Consider the following 20,510-nt stretch of genomic DNA (forward strand, 5'->3'; position numbering starts at 1 on the left):
AGTGAGCGACATGAGAGACCTTTGTGAGGAGTCCTTCAGTAAGAAAAAGCGCTGTACAGGCTTTTCACTCCCAAGTAACAAACTGCTTGCCATGGCAGGTTAGAAACTTGGATTTGACAATGCTTCTCAGATCTGAGAGCAAAACTAAAGGTCTCGTGAAAAAGGGGTCTAGGCATCTCTTGCCGGGATTATTGTAACAGCTTCCTAATGGGAGTCGCTGACCGCAGTCTTGCCACCTTCCAATCCGTTCTCCTAAGGGCGGCCAACAGAGATTTTTTTTAAAAGCACAAATTCAATTACATCACTTAATGGCTCCCACTGCTTTTGTGATAGTGTCTAAACTCCTTAACAGGCCACGAGGCCCTCCATCACTGGGCTCTGTTAAGTGTCCAGCTGCCATCTCTGTTCTTCCTCTCTGTGAGGCAGCCCCATGGAACCATGGGCTATTCCTTCTGCTCATGACGCTCTTCCCTTCTGCTCATAATGCTCTTCCCATCTCCTTTCTAACTCCATTCCAGCCTCCATGCCAGCTCTTTTCCAGTCAACTTCTACTCATCCCTGACTCAGGACATCACTCTTCCAGGAAGTCACTCCCGGCTCTTTCTCCACAAATCTGGGTTAAGGATCCTCCTCCTCTGGGCTCCCTAAGCATCTTCATGGTACGACCGTGTTAGTTTAACAAAGTATTACACTGACTTGCATTCCCCTGAGATAAACCAGACCGTTAACAATTTCATGTAACGTTGGAACCCATCTGTTTCGACTTTCAATGAAGTTCTACGATGCTGATACCAGTTACAGTGTGTGTTTTTTTCCATACTACCATCAATTCTCCAACACCAGCTGGGTGTCCTACAATTCAATTCAATTCTGACACTATTTACCTAAAGATAGTGTCAGATCCCCCAGGTTAAGGACTCAATCCTAAAAGACTGCCCCGTTCCCCCACTTCAGCTGCCAATCGCAAGTCAGGGTTGTCACCTGTCCTTCTGATCGATTGGCTACAGGTTGGAGCTTCCCAAGACCCCCTACTTGGGTTCAATTAATTTGCTAAAGCAGCTCACAAAACTCAGAGAAACATTTTACTTAGTAGATTACCAGTTTATTACAAAAGGATATAACTCAGGAACAGCTGGATGGAAGAGATGCACAAGGCAAGGCATGGGGAAAGGGCACGGAGCTTTAGCACACCCCTCTCCCCAAATCTCCATGTGTTCACCAACCCGGAAGCTCTCCAAACTCAGTCCTTTGGATTTGTATGGAGGTTTCGTTACATAGCCATGATTGATTAAATCACCGGCCATTGGTGATTAAACTGGATCTCCAGCCCCTCAATGGAGGTGGAGGAGTGGGATTTCAAGTTCCAACCCTCTAATCACATAGTTGCCTTCATCGACAATCAGACCCCTATCCTTAGGTGATACAGGGGCTTCCCCAAAAGTCGCCTCATTAACATAACAAAAGACACCTCCATCGCTCTCAACACTTAGGAAATTACCATGGTTTTAGGATACATGTGGCAGGAATGGGACTAAGACCAGATTGGTATTTCTTATTATAAATCACAATATCTCAAGATCATAAATTCACTGAAGGATAGTAATAGAACACAGGCATTTAAATGATGTTATCAACATAAAAATGAGCCTAAAATGAACTTCTCAAAGAACAAATGTTTGAAATCCATCAAATAAAATGAGTTTCTGAAAATCAAAATCTTTTTTGAAGCTTCTTCCATTTACAGCACAGTTTTTGTTGCTCCGAACCTAATTCTAACCAGCAAGGGGATGTGGAAATGTTAAGATTTTTTGGGGGGGGGGAGGTAAGTGACCACCTAATGTTAGAGTTCAGGATAACCGAGGACAGGAAGGTGGGTCAATGTCAGCTGTACTCCCTGGCATACTTTCCTGGAAGGCAGAAAATGCAAGGAGAAAAGGGAGTAGACAGGCAGGAGAGCCCACTGCCTGCATTTCCATATGGGAAGGCACTTTCTTAAGAGGATTCCTTTGTTTAATCAACTTGCCACCAAGTTGATTCTAAAGAATTACAAGATAGAGGTCCTCTTTTAGGATGCTCCCAGTCTGGCAGGGAAGACAGACATTCAAAGAGCCCTTTGGAGGCAGCATGGAGGTGCTATACGAACTAGGAGCGCTTGTTCTCCCCTCAGAGCCTGTGGCGTTGCTGCTCCCTTGGCTGAGATCCTCACACAGGCCCTTTGCATGGCTCAGCCCACCCCCGCTCAACAGTGCTCCTCCATCCCTAGTCTCTACCCTATTTCCCTGTTGAACACTCTTCATAGCCCATACCATTAGGTGAAAATATCTGTTGACTTGTTTCTGTCTAAAGCTTACAGTAAACTCCAGGAGTGTGAGACCTTGTCTATCTTATTCAAGGCAGCTTATCCTGAGACTAGAAGAGTGCCTGGTACATTCATATATGCATTCATTCATTCATTCAGCATACATTTAAAGCATCCTCTAGTGCAGACACTGATCTAGACCCTTGGGATAGATCAGGGAGCAAAAATGCCCTTCCCTCATGCAGCTTACTTCCAAATTGAATAATGACAACAAGGAATATTCATTGAGTGCTTCCTATGGATAATTTTCACAACATTGAATATTTACAACTCTATGAGATAGGTATGATTATAACTCTTAAACTGTATGACAGGTAAGGAAACCCAGGCCCAGAGAGGTCAAGCAATTTGCTTGCGGCTAAGTAAGTGGCAGAGTTAGATTCACACCCAGGGAGTCTGGTTCTAGAACACGATGTCAGCTATTCTGCTAGAACGCCTCTTGCTTACATATACACAGTATATGTGCAATAAATATTTGTTGAAAAAATGGCAAGAAGCCTACACAGAGCTGAAGAAGAACAAGGACGTCATTACGTGGGGAGGAGGAAGAGAGTCAAAGAGCTCACAGAGAAGGTCACCCAGCTGATCCTTGAAGGCTAACAGTTCAAAGGGTAGAAAGATAAGTGAGGGTGTGATTGCAAACAATAGAAAATAGTAAACAACTATTGTGGCTGTAGCAAAAAGGAGTTTGGAGAGAAGCCAAAATAACACAGTTATTGTAAAGACTGTATGCCCTGCTAAGTAGTTTGAACTTGGTCCTAAAGGTATTAACAAGGGAGACCCTTAAGAATGAATTCTGATCCCTCAAGCAAAAATTAATTCTGAGGGAGAAGAAAAGGGGATGGTACCCAAAGGGAACAAGGTGGCCGAAATGGGATTGCCAAGGAGCTCAGATTTAAAGGACCATGGACAAAAGCTGTAACCAAGAATCGGAATAAAGGAGCACCACACTCTCTCCCAACTGTGTGATTTTATTATACATCTCAGCTTCTCTATATTAACTTTTTTTTTATTGATTTCTTAATAGTTTATAACATTGTGAAATTTTAGTTGTACGTTATTGTTTGTCAGTCACCATATAAATGTTTCCCTTCACCCCTTGTGCCCACCCCCCAACCCCCTTGCCCCTGGTAACCACCAGACAGTACTCTCTGTCCGTGTGTTAGTTTATCTTCCACATATTAGTGAAATCATGTGGTGTTTGTCTTTCTCTCTCTGGCTTACTTCGCTTAACATAATACCCTCCAAGTGCATCCATGTTGTTGCAAATGGGACAATTTTGTCTTTTTTATGGCTGAGTAGTATTCCATTGTATACATATACCACATTTTCTTTATCCAATCATCAGTTGATGGACACTTGGGTTGGTTTCACTTCTTGGCTATAGTGAATAATGCTGCAATGAACATAGGGGTGCAGAAGCCTCTTTGGATTGTTGATTTCAGGTTCGTTGGATAGATAACCAGTAGTGGGATAGCTGGATCATAAGGTATTTCTATTTTTAATTTTTTGAGGAATCTCCATACTGTTTTCCATAGAGGCTGCACCAGTTTGCATTCCCACCAGCAGTGAATTAGGGTTCCTGTTTCTCTACAACCTCTCCAACATTTGTTATTTTTTGTCTTGGTGATTATAGCCATTCTAGCGGGTATAAGGTGAGATCTTAGTGTAGTTTTGATTTGCATTTCCCTGATGATTGGTGATGCTGAACATCTTTTCATATGCCTATTGGCCATCTGTATATCTTCCTTGGGAAAGTATCTGTTCATATCCTCTGCCCATTTTTTTCATCTGGTTGTTTTGTTGTTGTTCAGTTATGTGAGTTCTTTATTATGGAGATTAAACTCTTGTTGGACATATGATTTGCAAATATTTTCTCCCAGCTGGTGGGTTGTCTATTCATTTTGAACCTGGTTTCATTTGCCTTGTAGAATCTCTTTAATCTGATGAAGTCCCACTTATTTATTTTTTCTTTTGTTTCCCTTGTCTGAGTAGACATGGAATTTGAAAAGATCCCTTTATGACCGATGTCAAATAGTGTGTTGCCTATATTTTCTTCCAGGAATTTTTATAGTTTTGGGTCTCACCTTCAGGTCTTTGATCCATTTTGAGTTAATTTTTGTGTATGGTGTAAAGAAGATGGTCTACTTTCATCTTTTGCGTGTGGCTGTCCAGTTTTCCCAGCACCATTTATTGAAGAGAATTTCCTTTCTCCATTCTATGTTCTTAGCTCCTTTGTTGAAGATTAGCTGTCCATAGATGTGTGGTTTTATTTCTGGGCTTTCAATTCTGTTCCATTGATCTGTGTGTCTGTTTTTGTACCAGTACCATGCTGTTTTGATTACTATCACTTTGTAATACATTTTGAAGTCAGCGATTGTGATGCCTCCAGCTTTGTTTTTTCTCAGGATTGCTTTAGCTATTCGGGGTCTTTTCTTGCCCCATATGAATTTTAGTATTCTTTGTTCTATTTCCATGAAGAATGTCATCAGGATTCTGATTGGGATTGCATTGAATTTGTAGATTGCTTTAGGTAATATGGACATTTTAACTATGTTTATTCTTCCAATCCATGTGCATGGGATACTTTTCCATTTCTTTATGTCATCACCAATTTCTTTCAATAATGTCTTATAGTGTTCATTGTATAGGTCTTTCACATCCTTGGTTAAATTTATTCCTAGATATTTTTTTCATTTTGTTGCGATTATAAATGGGATTATCTTTTTGAGTTCTCTTTCTGTTAGTTCGTTATTAGCATATAGAAATGCAACTGATTTTTGTAAGTTGAATTTGTATCCTGCAACTTTGCTGTAGTTGTTGATTATTTCTAATAGTTTTCCACTGGATTCTTTAGGGTTTTCTATATATAAAATCATGTCATCTGCCAATAGTGACAGTTTCACTTCTTTGTTGCCTATTTGGATTCCTTTCGTTCCTTTTTCTTGCTTAATTGCTCCGTCCAAAACCTCCAGTACTATGTTGAATAAGAGTGGCGAGAGTGGACACCCTTGTTTTGTTCCTTTTCTCAGAGGAATGGCTTTCAGTTTTTCCCCATTGAGTGTGATGTTGGCTGTGGGTTTGTCATATATGGCCTTTATTATGTTGAGGTACTTTCCTTATATACCTATTTTGTTGAGAGTTTTTATCATAAACGGATGTTGGATCTTGTCAAATGCCTTCTCTGCATCTATTGAGATGATCATGTGGTTTTTATTCCTTGTTTTGTTAATGTGGTGTATCACATTGACTGATTTGCAGACATTGAACCATCCCTGTGTCCCTGGTATAAATCCCACTTGGCCATGGTATATGATCTTTTTAACGTACTTCTGTATTCGGTTTGCCAATATTTTGTTGAGAATTTTCTATCTATGTTCGTCAGTGATATTGGCCTGTAGTTTTCCTTCTTTGTATTGTCCTTGTCTGGCTTTGGCATCAAGGTGATGTTGGCCTCATAGAATGTGTTAGGAAGTATTCCATCTTCCTCTATTTTTTGGAATAGTTTGAGGATAGGTATTAAATCTTTTTTGAATGTTTGGTAAAATTCTCCAGACAAGCCATCTGGTCCTGGATTTTTATTTTTTGGGAGGTTTTTGATTACTGTTTCAATCTCTTTACTTGTGATTGGTCTATTCAGATTCTCTATTTCTTCTTGGTTCAGTTTTGGGAGGTTGTATGAGTCTAAGAACTTATCCCTTTCTTCTGAGTTGTCCAATTTGTTGGCATATAGCTTTTCATAGTATTCTCTTATAATCCTCTGTATTTCTGTGGTATCCATTGTAATTTCTCCTCTTTCATTTCTAATTTTATTGATTTGAGCCTTCTCTCTTTTTTTCTTAGTGAGTCTGCCTAAGGGTTTGTCAATTTTGTTTACCTTCTCAAAGAACCAACTTTTTGTTTCATTGATCCTTTCTACTGTTTTTTTGCTCTCAATTTCATTTATTTCTGCTCTAATTTTTATTATTTCTCTCCTTCTGCTGACTTTGGGCTTTGTTTGTTCTTCTTTTTCTAGCTCTGTTAGTTGTAGTTTAAGGCTGCTTATTTGGGATTTTTCTTGTTTGTTAAAGTGGGCCTGTACTGCTATGAGTTTCCCTCTCAGGACCGCTGTTGCTGCATCCCATATGAGTTGGTATGGTGTATTTTCATTTTCATTTGTCTCCAGATATTTTTTGATTTCTCCTTTAATTCCTTCAATGATCCATTGGTTGTTCAGTAGCATGCTGTTTAGTTTCCACATCTTTGTCACTTTCCCAGTTATTTTCTTGTAGTTGATTTCTAGTTTCATAGTAGTATGGTTGGAAAAGATGCTTGCTATGATTTCAATCTTCTTAAATTTATAGAGGCTTGCCTTGTTTCCCAACATATGGTCTATCCTTGAGAACGTTCTGTGCGTGCTTGAGAAGAATGTGTAGTCTGCTGTTTTTGGATGGAGTGCTCTGTTTATGTCTATTAAGTCCATCTTGTCTAGTTTTTCATTTAAGTCTACTATTTCCTTATTGACTTTTTGTCTGGATGATCTATCCATTGATGTAAGTGGGGTGTTACGATCCCCTACTATTATTGTGTTGTTGTTAGTATCTCCTTTTAGGTTTGTTAATAGTTGCTTTATGTACTTTGGTGCTCCTGTGTTGGGTGCATATATATTTATAATTGATATGTCTTCTTGGTGGAGTGTCCCTTTTATCATTATATACTGTCCCTCTTTGTTTCTCATTACCTTTTTTATCTTGAAGTCTAACATTGTCTGATATAAGTATGGCAACACCTGCTTTCTTTTGCTTGCCATTAGCTTGCAGTATTGTCTTCCATCCTTTCACTCTGAGCTTGTTTGTCTTTAGAGCTGTGTTCCTGGAGGCAGCATACTGTTGGGTCTTGCTTTTTAATCCATCCCACCGCTCTGTGTCTTTTGATTGGAGAATTCAATCCATTTACACTTAGACTGATTATTGATATATGAGGGCTTAATGTTGTTATTTTTTCGCCCATTTTCCAGTTCTTTTGCATTTCTTTTGTTTCTTATCCTTTGTGTTTCAGACTACCAATTCAGTGTGGTAGTTCTGTATGATGATTCTTTTAGTTTTCTCTTTATTTATCATATGTGACTCTGTTCTGATTATTTGTTTAGTGGTTACCATGAGGTTTGTATAAAAAATCTCATGGATTAGCCAGTCCTTTATCTGAGGCCCTCTTATTTCCTTAGACTAAGTCAATTCGATCCCTTTCCTCTTCCGCTTCTAATTTATTATTGTCACAACTTATTCCATCTTGTGTTGTGTGTGCATGTTTAAAGTGATGAGGTTATATTTATTTTTGGTGCTTTCCTTCCCTTAATCTTTGATTTTTACAATTAAGTATTTGCAGCTCTATATCAGAATAGGTTAGCAATTTTTCTGATTTTGTCTATCTATCTTTCTCCTTGCTCAAAGTTTTGTGTCCTCTTTCTCTTTTTTTTTTTTTTTCCAGGCATGAGGGCCTTCTTGAGCATTTCTTGTAGTGGGGGTCTTGTGCCAATGAAATCCCTTAGCTTTTGTTTATCTGGGAAAGTTATCATTTCTCTATCATATCTGAAGGATATTTTCACTGGATAGAGTATTCTTGGCTGAAAGTTTTTGTCATTCAGAATTTTGAATATACCATTCCAGTCTCTCCTAGCCTGTAAAGTTTTTGTTGAGAAATCTGCTGAGAGCCTGATGGGAATTCCTTTGTATGTTATTTATTTATTTTTTTGTCTAGCTGCCCTTAATATTGCTTCTTTGTCATTGACTTTTGCCAGCTTTACTACTATATACTTTAGAAAGGGTCTTTTCATGTTGATATATTTAGGAGATCTAGTGACTTCATTCACTGGTATTTCCAGATCCTTCCCCAGATTGGGAAGTTCTCAGTTATTATTTCCTTCAACAAGCTCTCTGCTCCTTTTTCCCTCTCTTCTCCCTCAGGAATATCTATATTCCTTATGTTGCATTTCCTAATTGACTCAGATATTTCTTGGAGAATTTCTTCATTTCTTCTTAGTCTTAGTTCTCTCTCCTCCTCTATCTGGAGCATTTCTGCATTCCTATCCTCAATAATGCTAATTCTTTCCTCCATATTGTCAGCTCTGTTCTTTAAAGATTCTAGATTTTCCTTTATCTCCTCCATTGTGTTTTTCATCTTCAACATTTCTGATTGGTTTTTCTTTATGGTTTCAATTTCTTTTGTGAAGAAATTCCTGATTTCATTGAATTGTCTATCTGTATTTTCTTGTAATTCGTTGAGGTTTTTTATGATAGCTATTTTGAATTCTCTGTCATTTAGGTTATAAATTTCTGTGCCTTCAGAACTGATTTCTGGGTGCTTGTCATTTACCTTCTGGTCTGGAGATTTAATATATTTTTGCATTGTGCCTGTGCATGTTGGCTTATTTTTCCTCATCCTAAAAATATCTAGTCACAGTTTCCACCTGCTGCCACTGGGTGGGGGTCAAGAGCTGTGTATTCTGAGCCCGATGAGATCCGTGGGCTCTCTGGCTGATGGGTTGTGCTGAAGTGCCAGGCATGCAGGGCAAGGGGCTCTCTCTTTTGCCTGCCCAATCCTGGGGGCTTCTCATTCTTCCCTTGCTATCTGCTCTCCTGGGGTGCTCAGATGTTGATGGCACCCCCACAACAGTTCAGTCTCCTCCGTATGGAAATTTCCCATGGGCTGTGAGAGAACTTGGAGAGTGACGGTCTTCCCATGGAGGGCCACCCCTCCCCACTCTCTTTGGGAGCTGCGGGGAACTAGAGTTGCTGATCGAACGGGGAGGGGAAGGATTTCTCCTTACCTCTCCCCACTTCCTCCAGAGGTTCCAGCACCTTCGCCTTCAGATATATGGCTGTGTGGGTCTCTCAGACGTTTTTGTGTGGTGTGAGTGTCCTTTGTTGGTTTGTGAATGTCCTTATTGTTGTATCTTAGCAGGGAAGAGTCTAAAGGGGAAAGCTCACTCCGCCATGATGCTGACATCACTCTCCTCTATATTAACTTTTTATTAAAATGAATTGTCAAATCCCCTCTTCCAGTTACCCATGACTTCAGGGACTTCTATAAGATCTCATGGCACTAAATTCATGATTCCAGTCCCAATATTTGAGATTATTAGCTCATTACCTTTCAGACAGATTTTCAAGAAGATGGCTTTGCATCCTATCACAGAGGTACAGAAAACAAGCAGACCAAGATCTCTCCCCAGAAGGTCAGCAAGTGGTGATCTTAGAAAAGAAGGGAAAGGTTGGGAGCATCTCCAGGGCTCCAGGGAAAGTGCTCTGCGAGGTGAGTTTGCAACTTGTATAGATACTTTCTTTTTTTTTTTTTTTTAAAGATTTTACTTATTTATTTTCTTTCCCCCCAAAGCCCCAGGAGACAGTTGTATGTCATAGCTGCACATCCTTCTAGTTGCTGTATGTGGGACGCGGTCTCAGCATGGCCGGAGAAGCGGTGCGTCGGTGCACGCCGGGGATCCGAACCTGGGCTGCCAGCAGCGGAGCGCGCGCACTTAACCGCTAAGCCACGGGGCCGGCCCATGGATACTTTCTTAATCAGCAAGACCAGATCTGTTTTGTGCATCCCTGGCTGTACAGCATCTAGCACAGGGCTGACCCATGCTAGATGCTCAATAAATGTATGTTACATCAGGCCAACAGAACAGAATGCAGATTGAACCACACCACTGTGGCTGAGTCCTGCGACGCCCCCTCCCTCTCAATACTCAGGGAAGCATAACTCAAGTTTTTTCTGATGGTAGAAATGGTTGAAGGAACCTAGAAAATGCATTTCCTATTCTTTGCAAAGCCCCAGTACTAAATAGTACAGAAGTAAATGGCACTGTCAGGTTTGCTTCTATAATTGTCAAAATACATCCAGGGGTCAGGAGAAATATATGAGGAGATCTGGTTTTGGCCTCATTTGTCTCTGCTGTGGAAAAGTACTCTGGTGGACCTCACATTCTTTTCTGCTCTCTCTGGCATTCCCCTATAAATGATCCCAGGCACTAGACTCGACATCTCTAAATTTAGGGTGGGAGGAAAAGGCTAATTTATGTCAATTACGGCCTCCAGTTTAAAAAGCTATTTCTCTTAACATTTTCTCAAACAGAAAGAAAAACCAGGTTCTTACTTTCATGCAGTTTACAGTCTGGAGAGATGCTGAGTTGTTGAGTGTACATGGTAATGAGGTTATATACTAGTTCTATATGACTATCATTCCAATGTTTTCTTATCGCACTGTGTATTTAGAAATTTAAATAGCAGGAGAGAAAAGGGATAAAACTAGCTTTGAATTAGAATTGACAACAATACTTAATTACCAAGCTAACTTTCTGCTCTGATAAGGCAAGTACCAGTGATCTGGAAAGACTGTGGGGAAAAGTTACCCTTGAAATGTTTATAAGAAAATCTCAATATTTGGAGTCAATTCTTAAACTATGCACTTTTCTCTTTTCATGATATGACTGATAAGTTAGATCCAGAGTAACAAATGACTGTTTCTGTTGGAAAAGTATGTGGATTATTTTGGGCTGTGATTTTCTAAGTTTAAGGTGATGATGATATAAATAGTTAACAGTAAGTTATGTGATTTAAGGCTTTCAATAGTGAACTCTGAAATTAGTGACATATGACCTATTAGCTTACGGACTTCTGAGAAAAGCTCTAAAAAAAAGATTTCTTTGGAGAGTCTGGAGAAAGTCTGAGCTGTGTTAAAGAAGCAACTGCTTCTGTCATTTCAGGAGAACTGCCTCCCTCTCTTTTTCTACCTTGGCTGGGACCAGGAGAGGGGCTGCCAAGGTTGGATTTCTAATTTTCCCTTGAAACTACTGCCTATGGAAAATGTTATTTCAGAAGTTAGAGTTAAAATCTCCGCCTCTTTTTTTTTTTTGGCAAGTCCAGACTCTCTTTATTTTCCCCTTTCATTTATGGCAAGCTTGGACTTGTTTGGAATAAAATAAAGGATCAAACATAACCTCAAAGGCTTTCTTGCTGAACAGTGCATCCTGGGGACAAATTACACAAGAAAGAAAAACAAAATGGTCATAAGGTTCACAACATAAACTACATCGAAAAAATTCTTCAAAGAGTTTGCATTTTATTTTTTGCCCACAAATAATTAGCTAGTTAGACTACTGTTGGAGAATCTGTAATTTCCAGTAAACGAATTATTTTCCTTAATGTCAGGAAACCGCAAAACGCAATTTTTAAAATTCTTACAATCTAGACAATTAAACATGGGACAAACTACTTCTCTCTGCAAGTCCTTACTTTGGATTTCATGGTTAAACTCATTTCCCCTATGTCTGAACTTCACCTCTGTCTATATACCCAAGCCAAGAAAGAACGACAAGAAAATGACATCTCTGGGTTCCCAAAAGAGTGGGGGCAGCTTTTGTGAATTGACTGTTAGCACAAGTTGGGTAAGCTGTTGGGATGTGGGAGTCTGTGATATCGGAAAATCTTTTCTATATACACACTCGTCCTGCAAGTCTTCCCATTCTCGGCGCACGCATCAAAACCTCAAAATAAAACCACCAACAAAAAGAGACCGGGAGGCGTCGCCCATCCCTCCCGGCATCCCCGCGGCTGCCAACTCCTCCCTCCCATCTGTGTCGTGGGATGCCCACAGGAGCAGCCGCGGGAACCAGCGCGGGGCACGGCGGCCGTGGACGCCCTGTCGGCTCGGACCCGCGAGGGGGCGCCCGGCTCTCCGGCCGAGCGGGGCGGGGTTGGAAAGGAAAGCGCTCGTGCCCACCTTGCTCGCAGGTGCCCTTGCTGACCTGGGTGATGGCCTTCTCGCCGCGGCTCTCGGCCCGCAGGCTGGCGGCGCGCAGCTGGCACCCGCTGGGGTAGGTGACGCCGTCGCTGCCGCACACCGGGTAGCGGCTCTTGCACACGCACACGCCGCTCACCCCCGGGCCGCCGGCTGCTGCCCCGGCTTTACCCTTCCGCCTCTTGCGGCTCTTCACGCACTCCATGCCCGGCGCGCAGTGCCCCCTGCCGGCGCCGCCGCCCCCGCACGGCTCGCCCTCGCCGCGGGCGCACACCGGGCAGCAGCCGCACGCGTCGCGGGTCTCGCCCAGCGGGCAGCCCCGCGGGGGCAGGGGCGGGCAGGCGGCCGGCTCGCACGGGCCGCAGGCGTCCGAAGAGGAGGAAGAGGAGAGGGGCAGGAGCAGGAGCAGCAGGCCGGCGGCGCCGAGGAGCAGGGCGCGCAGCGGCGGCCGCTCCATGGCGGGGCGCGGTGGCGGCGGCGGCGGGAGCGCGAGTGAGCCGGGTGCCGCCGGCCGGCGCCTTAAACCCGGCGCCCCGCCCGGCCGGGCCGCGGGAACCACACCCCGGGGCGGCGAGAGCGCGGCCGCCCCGCCCGCGCCCGTCCCGTCCCGGGACCGCGGGGCCGGCGGGGCTCGAGCGCGCTCCTGCTGGCGGGGCGCGGTGGGGGCGGCCGGTGTTTGCCTCCGAGCTCTCCCCGCCGGCTCCTGCTCGGCCCCCTGTGCCCGCGGGCTGCTCCCCAGGCCCTCCGGGATCGCCCGCAGTGGCGGCGCCTCCCCCCCCCTCTGGTTCCTCTCCTCTCCCAGTCCGGACGTTTATACTGCCTGTCAACAACAACGACGTTGAGACAGCTCCTTGTTTAAGCCATTAAATTCTCCGCGGGCCTGGGAGACCCGACTACTCATTACTCTGAGCTGTGGGAAGCTCTTTTAAGAACAATTCGTTTTTAAAATCCCACGTGGGGATTTTGTGTCCCCGTTGGCCGCAGGCCCCGTGTGGTCTTGGGTGCCAGGCTAAAAGGACAAATCGCTGCCAAATAGTCCTCTTTCTGGAACCTCCTAACTGCTTTCTGGAACCTCCCCGTGTGCTTTCTGAGGCCAAGTCACGTTTTAAGTATGAGTATTGAATCCGTGTGAGAGCTGTGTCACTGTCTTAAGTTCACGGTAAATTGTGTTGGACCCCCTTCAACCCTCTCCGGAGAACTGAGCACGCCTGGGGGTGTCATCGAAGCACCAGAAGCACCCCCAGTTTTCACCAGTGAGGTTTTTGGTACAAACGACCCACCATTCCTCCTCAGTCTTTCTGTAAAGTGCTCTGCAAACTCAACTTCAAAGCCTCTTTTTCCAAGAATATTGGCCCTTCCAATCCCTCCCGTCCAGACATGTCAGTTATTTCCATTTTTACTGAACGTACAACGCTGCAGGGTTCATCATCCTGCATGTCACATTTTAGTTCTGTTTTTCTTAGCATACATCCAAGGAATTATAGGATTGCTAATTCAAAGTGTGCGGTTCCCAATGCCGCCAGAAATATATATTGTCACTCCCACCGGAGTCTTCCTAGGATTATTGTTGTAAACTTTTTTGAAAATTAAATAATCACAAAATTCAAGGAGTAAAAAAACAAGCACTCTCCTACCCAGAAAACCTAGCATTGCTTTTTGGCCTCTCTTGAGCATATTCTAGAAAAGTGGCACTTTTTTTTAAAAGGTCATTTTGCCATGACAGTTGCTTATAGAATGATGAAAAGTCTTTAGAGCAGAGTTTTCCTAAATATTCTTGCCCTTGTCTCACAGTAAGAGATCCAGTTTACATGACCCAGTATACAGTACCAAGTTGAAACAAATGCAGAGTACAATCTGATAGTTCCTATTCTAGTTCAGTTTTATGAATTTGTTAATCAAGTTCCACTGGGTTGATTTCATGACTTATGACTGTTATCATTTTAGGTTCCGCAGAAGCTGACCTGGAGACAAGGATTCCAGTGCAAGTAGTTTACCTGAGAGGCCACATCAGGACACACCAGTTGCAGAAGGGAGCGGCCGGGAGTGAGCAGGAAGGGAAGACAGCCAATAAAGGTGCTTATCAAGTCAGCTCCTGGCAGGGTGCGATGTGCAGCCAGACAAAGCCCTCAGGGTCTACAAATTATTTTTATGTGTGTGGGGAGGGCATAGGGGCACTGACAGCAGCTGCACCACTAAGGGCTGTACCCCACCGTGTTTTTAAAACTCCTCATCAGAGCCAGCAGTAAGAACGCAAGCACGTGGGACAGTAGAGTCCCTTTGGGGGGCCCTCACTGCTTAGCAAGCAGAGAAACAAGCAGGGCTCTCGTCACTGAAGGGGGCACCTGGGCTGTGGGATAGCACCAATCTGGAGGACTTGAAAATAGGAACAGATGTGGTTATTCAGAGGGAGGAGGTGGAGCCTTTATGAAGAAATTTAACAACTCTTTCCTTCCAAGAAAGGTGATGTTGTCACCTCTTCAGCTTCAGTTCGAGTGAGATGAAAAGCATGGATGTGGCGACAGGATTATGTCATCTGCAAATAGAGAGAATTTTGCTTTTTCCTGTTTAATCTGGGTGCCCTCTATTTCTTTTTCTTGCCTAATCACCTTGGTTAGAACCTCTAGTATCATGTGGAATAGCAGTAGTGAGAGTGGGCATCTTTGTCTTGCTCCTCACCTTAGAGGGAAAGCTTTCAGTTCTTCACCATTGAGTATGATGTTACCTGTGGCTTTTTCACAGATGGTGTTATCAGGTTGAGGAAATCCCTTTCTATTCCCAGTTTGTTGAGTGCTTTTATCATGAAGAGGTGTTGAATTTTGTCAAATGCCTTTTTGCTTCTATTGAGATGATCAATAAAGATGTATTTTATTCTGTTGATATAGTGTATTACATTAATTGATTTTTGAATGTTAAAGCAAACTTGCATTCCTGGGATAAATCCCACTTGGTCATGATGCATTATCCTTTTTATATGTTTCTGGATTTGATTTACTAATATTTTGTTGAGGATTTTTGTATCTATATTCATAGGAGATATTGGACTTGAGTGTTTTTTTTTTTTGGTGTCTTTGTTTTTGGTATCAGGGCAACAGTGGCCTCATAGAATGAGTTAGGAAGTGTTCCCTCATTTTCTGTGTGTTTTGGAAGAGTTTGTGAAGAATTGATATTAATTATCCTTTAAATGTTTAGTACACTTCTCCAGTAAAGCCGTCTGGGCCTGGGCTTTTCATTGTGGAAAGTGTTTTGGTTACTAATTCAATCTCTTTACTTGTTATAGGTCTGTATTAGTTTGCTAGGGCTGCCATAACAAAATACCACAGACTGGGTGGCTTAAACAACAGAAATTTGTTTTCTTGTAGTTCTGGAGGCTGGAAGTCCAAGATAAAGTTGCCAGCAGGGTTGGTTTCCTCTGAGGACCATGAGGGCAAGATCCTTTCCCACTTCAGACAAGGTGCCACCCACAAAATACCAAACACCCCCCCTCACTAAACTAGACTGCTACTCTACCAATTATAGCTTTAAATTGCTCGAGTCTGCCTTTCCTATAGATAAGATTCATTGAGATACTCAGTCATAGATTTGTCTCATCCAGAGCTCTCATCCAGAGCAAGGCTTCCTTAGGAAGCCTTCCCACAAATTACTCAACCAAAGTCCAAATTCCGTAATAGGTTCTTTCTAACACCCTCTCACCGAGACTCCCCGCAGTACCATATGGAGTCTATTCTCTCTTGCTACGATGAGTAATAAACCCAACTTATTTGACTCGATGTGTGTTCCTGGTGGTCTTCGGCTGAGGGGCAATGACACACAAGTGATCTTCCCTCTAGCTCCTTCTCTTCTATCCTACTTCAGCTCAATATTCCCCTGCCCCAGCCCATAGTACACTCCAAAACCCTTTGCTGATGGGTCCTTGTACCTGGCAAGCACCCTTCTTATTGGGGCATCTCCAAGACTTCTCAGGCCAGGAAACTTTGATGACGTCTGTGGGAAATGCATGGTGCCATGCAGCCTCTCCTGCTGTGTCCCTCTGTGCCCTGCCTCCCCAGCAGATGTCTAACTAGAGAAGGGACTGTTTGTCTCCCTTTATTGCAAACATCACAAATATGTTGGCTTCTGCCCCCTCACTTAGCTTCTTTGGGTGGGAGGGGGCCAGGAATGGGAGAGGAGGAGAAGCCCCCGGCATCCTCCACTAGGGTCCCACTCACCCCCAAGCTGCTTATATAGAGTGGGGGTCTGTGTGCTGAGTTGGGTTGATTGTGGTAGGGCCATTTAGCACCGAGGAGTGTTCTGCTCCAGTTCTTGGTAGCTCATTTTTAGAATTTGGGGACAGATAGGATCTGTAGTTTTGGGTTGTGGATCATAGTGCCATTTCCAGGCAAAGGAAAAGTTGTTCTATTCAACAGCCTGTTACGGTGGTTATCCACCATCTTTATCATCATTTCATTTTTTGCTCCTCTCCCTCCTCCTTCTTCATCATCATCAGTAAGTAGATTGTCAGGTGTGGGGTGGGGTGTGGATGATCATCCCAGCCAAAACAGCACATGAAAAGGAGTGAAGCCAGTGGAAATCATTTTGGCATATTCCAGCAACCAGAAAAAGTCTAGCACAGCTGAAGCAAGGTGTGTATGGGGAGAAATGAGTCTGGAGAGAGGGCCGATGCCAGATGACCTAGGATTTTGCGCACCATGCCCAGGACTTTGAACTGGAGCTTATAGAAGACAGTGAGCTGTTGAAGGATGTAGGGAGAGGCCAGATCAGGTTTGCAATGTAGGAATGTCAATACAGAAGAGGGGAATGGATTCAAATAGGGATTTACTTGAAGAAGGAATGTAATTTCCACAGTGCAGGACCCACCCTTAGACTATGCAGTGTCTTTATCTGAGTTAGAAAACAACCCCCCGACTTGGCAGATGCAGCACAGAGGGTGCAAGACTTGGCAAGCAGATGGTGCCTTTGTGCCAAGAAAAAAGTGCCTCTTCCTCCTGGGAGGAGGACCCAGCCCACACCAAGGTGTATGACCTGGCAGGTGAAGTGGGTGCTGAATTTCAGCCCCACTCACTCCTTGGGCTAGGCACCCTTGTGCAGTGTGCAAACTGCACAGCCTTAGAGGGAAGCCCAACCTGGTGCCAGCATTGTGTCTGTACAGGCTTGGCACTCAATTAAAACTTTTAAAAAGTAATTGGATGAAAGGAAACGACCACTCCCATCCAGGAATCAAGGAGGGCTTGAAGTACGTTGTGGTGATGGGAATGGAGGGAGTGGACCATATTATTTGTTGTCCATCCTGGACACTTTTGTGAGCAGAAGGGGGCACTGCTCATAATTATTCTGGGACAACAGGCATAAATCAAGATTGTCCTGGACAACAGGGACATATGGTCCCCCTAACCAGAGGGGAAAGGATGGATGAGAAATTTTTAAGAGGTAGAACATACAGACCTTGGAAAGTGACTGTGAGAGGAAGTCAACAGAAACCTCGACGTTTCTTGCACGGGAAACTGGGTGAAATCTGCTCATAAAGCAGGCTTGTGTTGGGGGGAGGTGGCGAGCTTGATTTTTAACACACTGAGCCTTTACAAAACCAGGTCTGTCCTTTTAGGGCGGTTCTAGAAAGGGAAGGAGGGGCTCCCTCGTGATCATATCACATTGTTGTAGAGACAGAGGCATTTGACTTAGAGTAAGCCCTTGATGTTTGTTCTCTCAACATGTGTCAAGTCTCTCAATGATAAAATCTATTGTTTAATGAAGGACAGAAACAGATTTCTTATCAGCATTCTGTATCTGATCTCTTAAAAGAGCTATGGCTGGCTATGCAGGGAAATAGCTAATGATATAATTGAAAAGGCATTAATAGCCTATAAAATTCAGTAGTAGAGACAGAACTTGAAGGACTCTCTAGAGGTCATTTAAAGCAGGTGACACGGGAGCATGCCGCTAGCCCTGATCATGTCATTGGGGCACAGAGATACCTGAATAACTCCTAGAGATCATCAAGGAGGATGGTCTGTCTTACATTCTCTCTATTATTTGACAGCCTATCAATATTTCAGAAGGTCACTGAATAATAGCCAACTTCCAAATACACACAACGGCAAAGAAAATTTAGATTTAAACTCTAATCCTCACTATGCCATATATATCATGTGAGGCCGTTAAACCTCTAGAAGCTTCATTCCTGGCTTAAAATTCATTGTTTTACACTTTAACATTGAATTAACACAGACTTTTACATTTATATTTCCCCATAAAATAAATTAGAGAGCGTTGCTCTTTGTGACAACAAGTAGAAAGAAATCTCTTTGGGTTATTCCATAATTAGGCTCCATCCTTTTTTGTTATGGGGGAAATGATCTGATCATTTGGTGGTAAATGATGCAGTGCCCCCGTATTAATCTCCCAGTAGCATGATTCCTTAATTCACCTTGGCAAAGTAGAAAAATAAAAAATAAAAAATGTCTCCTCATCCCTGCAAGAGACCTGGGGGAACATCAAACTGGGATGAATAAAATATTTTCAGGGAATAAGTGGTTCAGTCACAGAGTTAACTGTGGGTAACACTTTGTGCTCAGGAAGGGGTTACATGGTGTCTTTGAATGTTTGTGGGGATGTTTATCCTGAGAACATTGATTCCTTCCCTTCTGAACAGATGATCAGCTAAGATGTTAAGATTTTGAGTAATAAATTTTCTTTCACTGATGCTGTTTTTTTTTTTTTTAAAGCTTCTTAAGGGATTAGAATAACACCATTCCTTTCACTGATGCTAAAGAATCACTTTTTTAAAAGCAGATAACCAAATGACATGATTGTTGCTTTATTTACTCCTGCACTGTAGCTACGTGGCTGGCGTGTCAGCCTCTTAGGTAAATGACAAGCTAATTCCAGTATTGTCACAATCTATAGCTATGAGGCTTCAAATCCAAATCCCTTAATGCCAAGCCACCTCCGTCATTAGTGCCTTCTCCTAGCTTTACTGTTTATTAAAAATGCTTGCTTTTAAAGAGAAATGTTGATGTGCCAGAACAGAGGGAATACTGGAAAATTTTAAGTCCCTTTTCTTTTTGATTCTGGTTGAGTGGAATTTTTTCAAGGCATTTGAGTTTATTCCTATACCTATTGAGAAGTAACATTTTTAGATTTTCTCCAAGGTTCAAAGGTGAAATTTCTGTCCTCATGGTACTTGACCTTGGGTCCTGGAAGCCCGTGAGATGCAATGGTGATTGGCTTGAAAGTCAAGGCCTTGAGGGGTGGGGAAAGATCCCCACCAACTTTCTTACTGCGGAAGAGTGGTTTGGGGTGAGACATTCAAGAGACAAGAGAGAGGATACACCTTTAAGAGAAAGGAGCTGGTGTCTCCTTGGCCCTCAGTGAAGGTCTCAGGAATTCATGGGGCAGGCTGGCACACGGCTGGGGAGTCTAGTGGAGGCTTGAACCGCCTCTGGTGAGGGAAGTAGACCCAACTGAGGTGTCCTGTTAGGTGTGCAGTGGGAGTGTTAGGAGGGGCTTTGCGGTGGCACTGATGCCTGTGTGGGAAAACCTTCCATTTCTTTAGCCATGTAAATGAGATGATGGACACTCATAAGTCCAGGAAATTGATGTTACCAAATCAGGCTCGTTTTGCCTGTCACATGGTATGCCAATCACCGAGACAATGAGTTTGCAGCAGAGAAAGGGTTTATTCACAAGGCAGCTAAGTGAGGAGATGGGAGAACAAGTCTTAAATCCATCTCCCCAAAAATGGGGATTAAGGATATTTATGGAATAAAAGGGCAAGACGGTCTGAAAGGTGGGGGATAGATGATTGGAGGTAAGGAAAAGTGAGGTAATTGATGCTCTGTGCAGGCATAGGCAAGCTTCATGGCTCTTCATGGGATGCATGTTCACAAGATGGTGGTATTAGCATGATCTGAGAGTGGAGTTTTTGGTCCCCTAAAATCAAGAGGTCACCTATAGGACACTCACACAGGTCCAGTTGATGGGTTGATGGTCTCAACTGGCCTAAACTGCCTAAACAGGTCTACTGTTACGTCCTGAAAAGCAACTCAAGCACCTGTTACCATGGTGACCCAAGCATCAGAGATGTTATCTATAAGGAACCTAGTGGGAGTCAGATAATATATTGCCTATCTACATGACTTTTAATGATAAGCAGCACAGCTAACAATGGGCAAGCAAACAACTAAAGGCTACAATTAATGACTGCCTGAAAAAAAATCTTTAGTTACCAGCTACCTAATCCTTAATGGCTAACCGTCCACGGGTTTCATTGGCTTAATATGGGAAAGTGACGCTTTACAGTTTTATGTGCCTCTCAGAAACCATCTTGCTGGGCCAGCCCCGTGGCTTAGCGGTTAAGTGCGTGTGCTCCGCTACTGGC

At 43.2% G+C, this 20,510-nt stretch overlaps 1 protein-coding gene across 1 annotated transcript in view; it reads right to left on the bottom strand.

Annotated features, from left to right (window-relative positions):
- Positions 1–12,610, bottom strand: part of IGFBP7 (insulin like growth factor binding protein 7) — a 78,620-nt gene extending 66,010 nt beyond the window's left edge. The window contains exon 1 of the mRNA XM_058547156.1: positions 12,119–12,610. Within this exon, the coding sequence (XP_058403139.1) occupies positions 12,119–12,593 (475 nt within the window). The 5' untranslated portion in view covers positions 12,594–12,610. The remainder of the gene's footprint in view (positions 1–12,118) is intronic.
- Positions 12,611–20,510: the final 7,900 nt, after the last annotated feature.

Source organism: Diceros bicornis, chromosome 8, assembly GCF_020826845.1.
Source record: "Diceros bicornis minor isolate mBicDic1 chromosome 8, mDicBic1.mat.cur, whole genome shotgun sequence".
NCBI classification, from domain to species: Eukaryota; Metazoa; Chordata; class Mammalia; order Perissodactyla; family Rhinocerotidae; genus Diceros; species Diceros bicornis.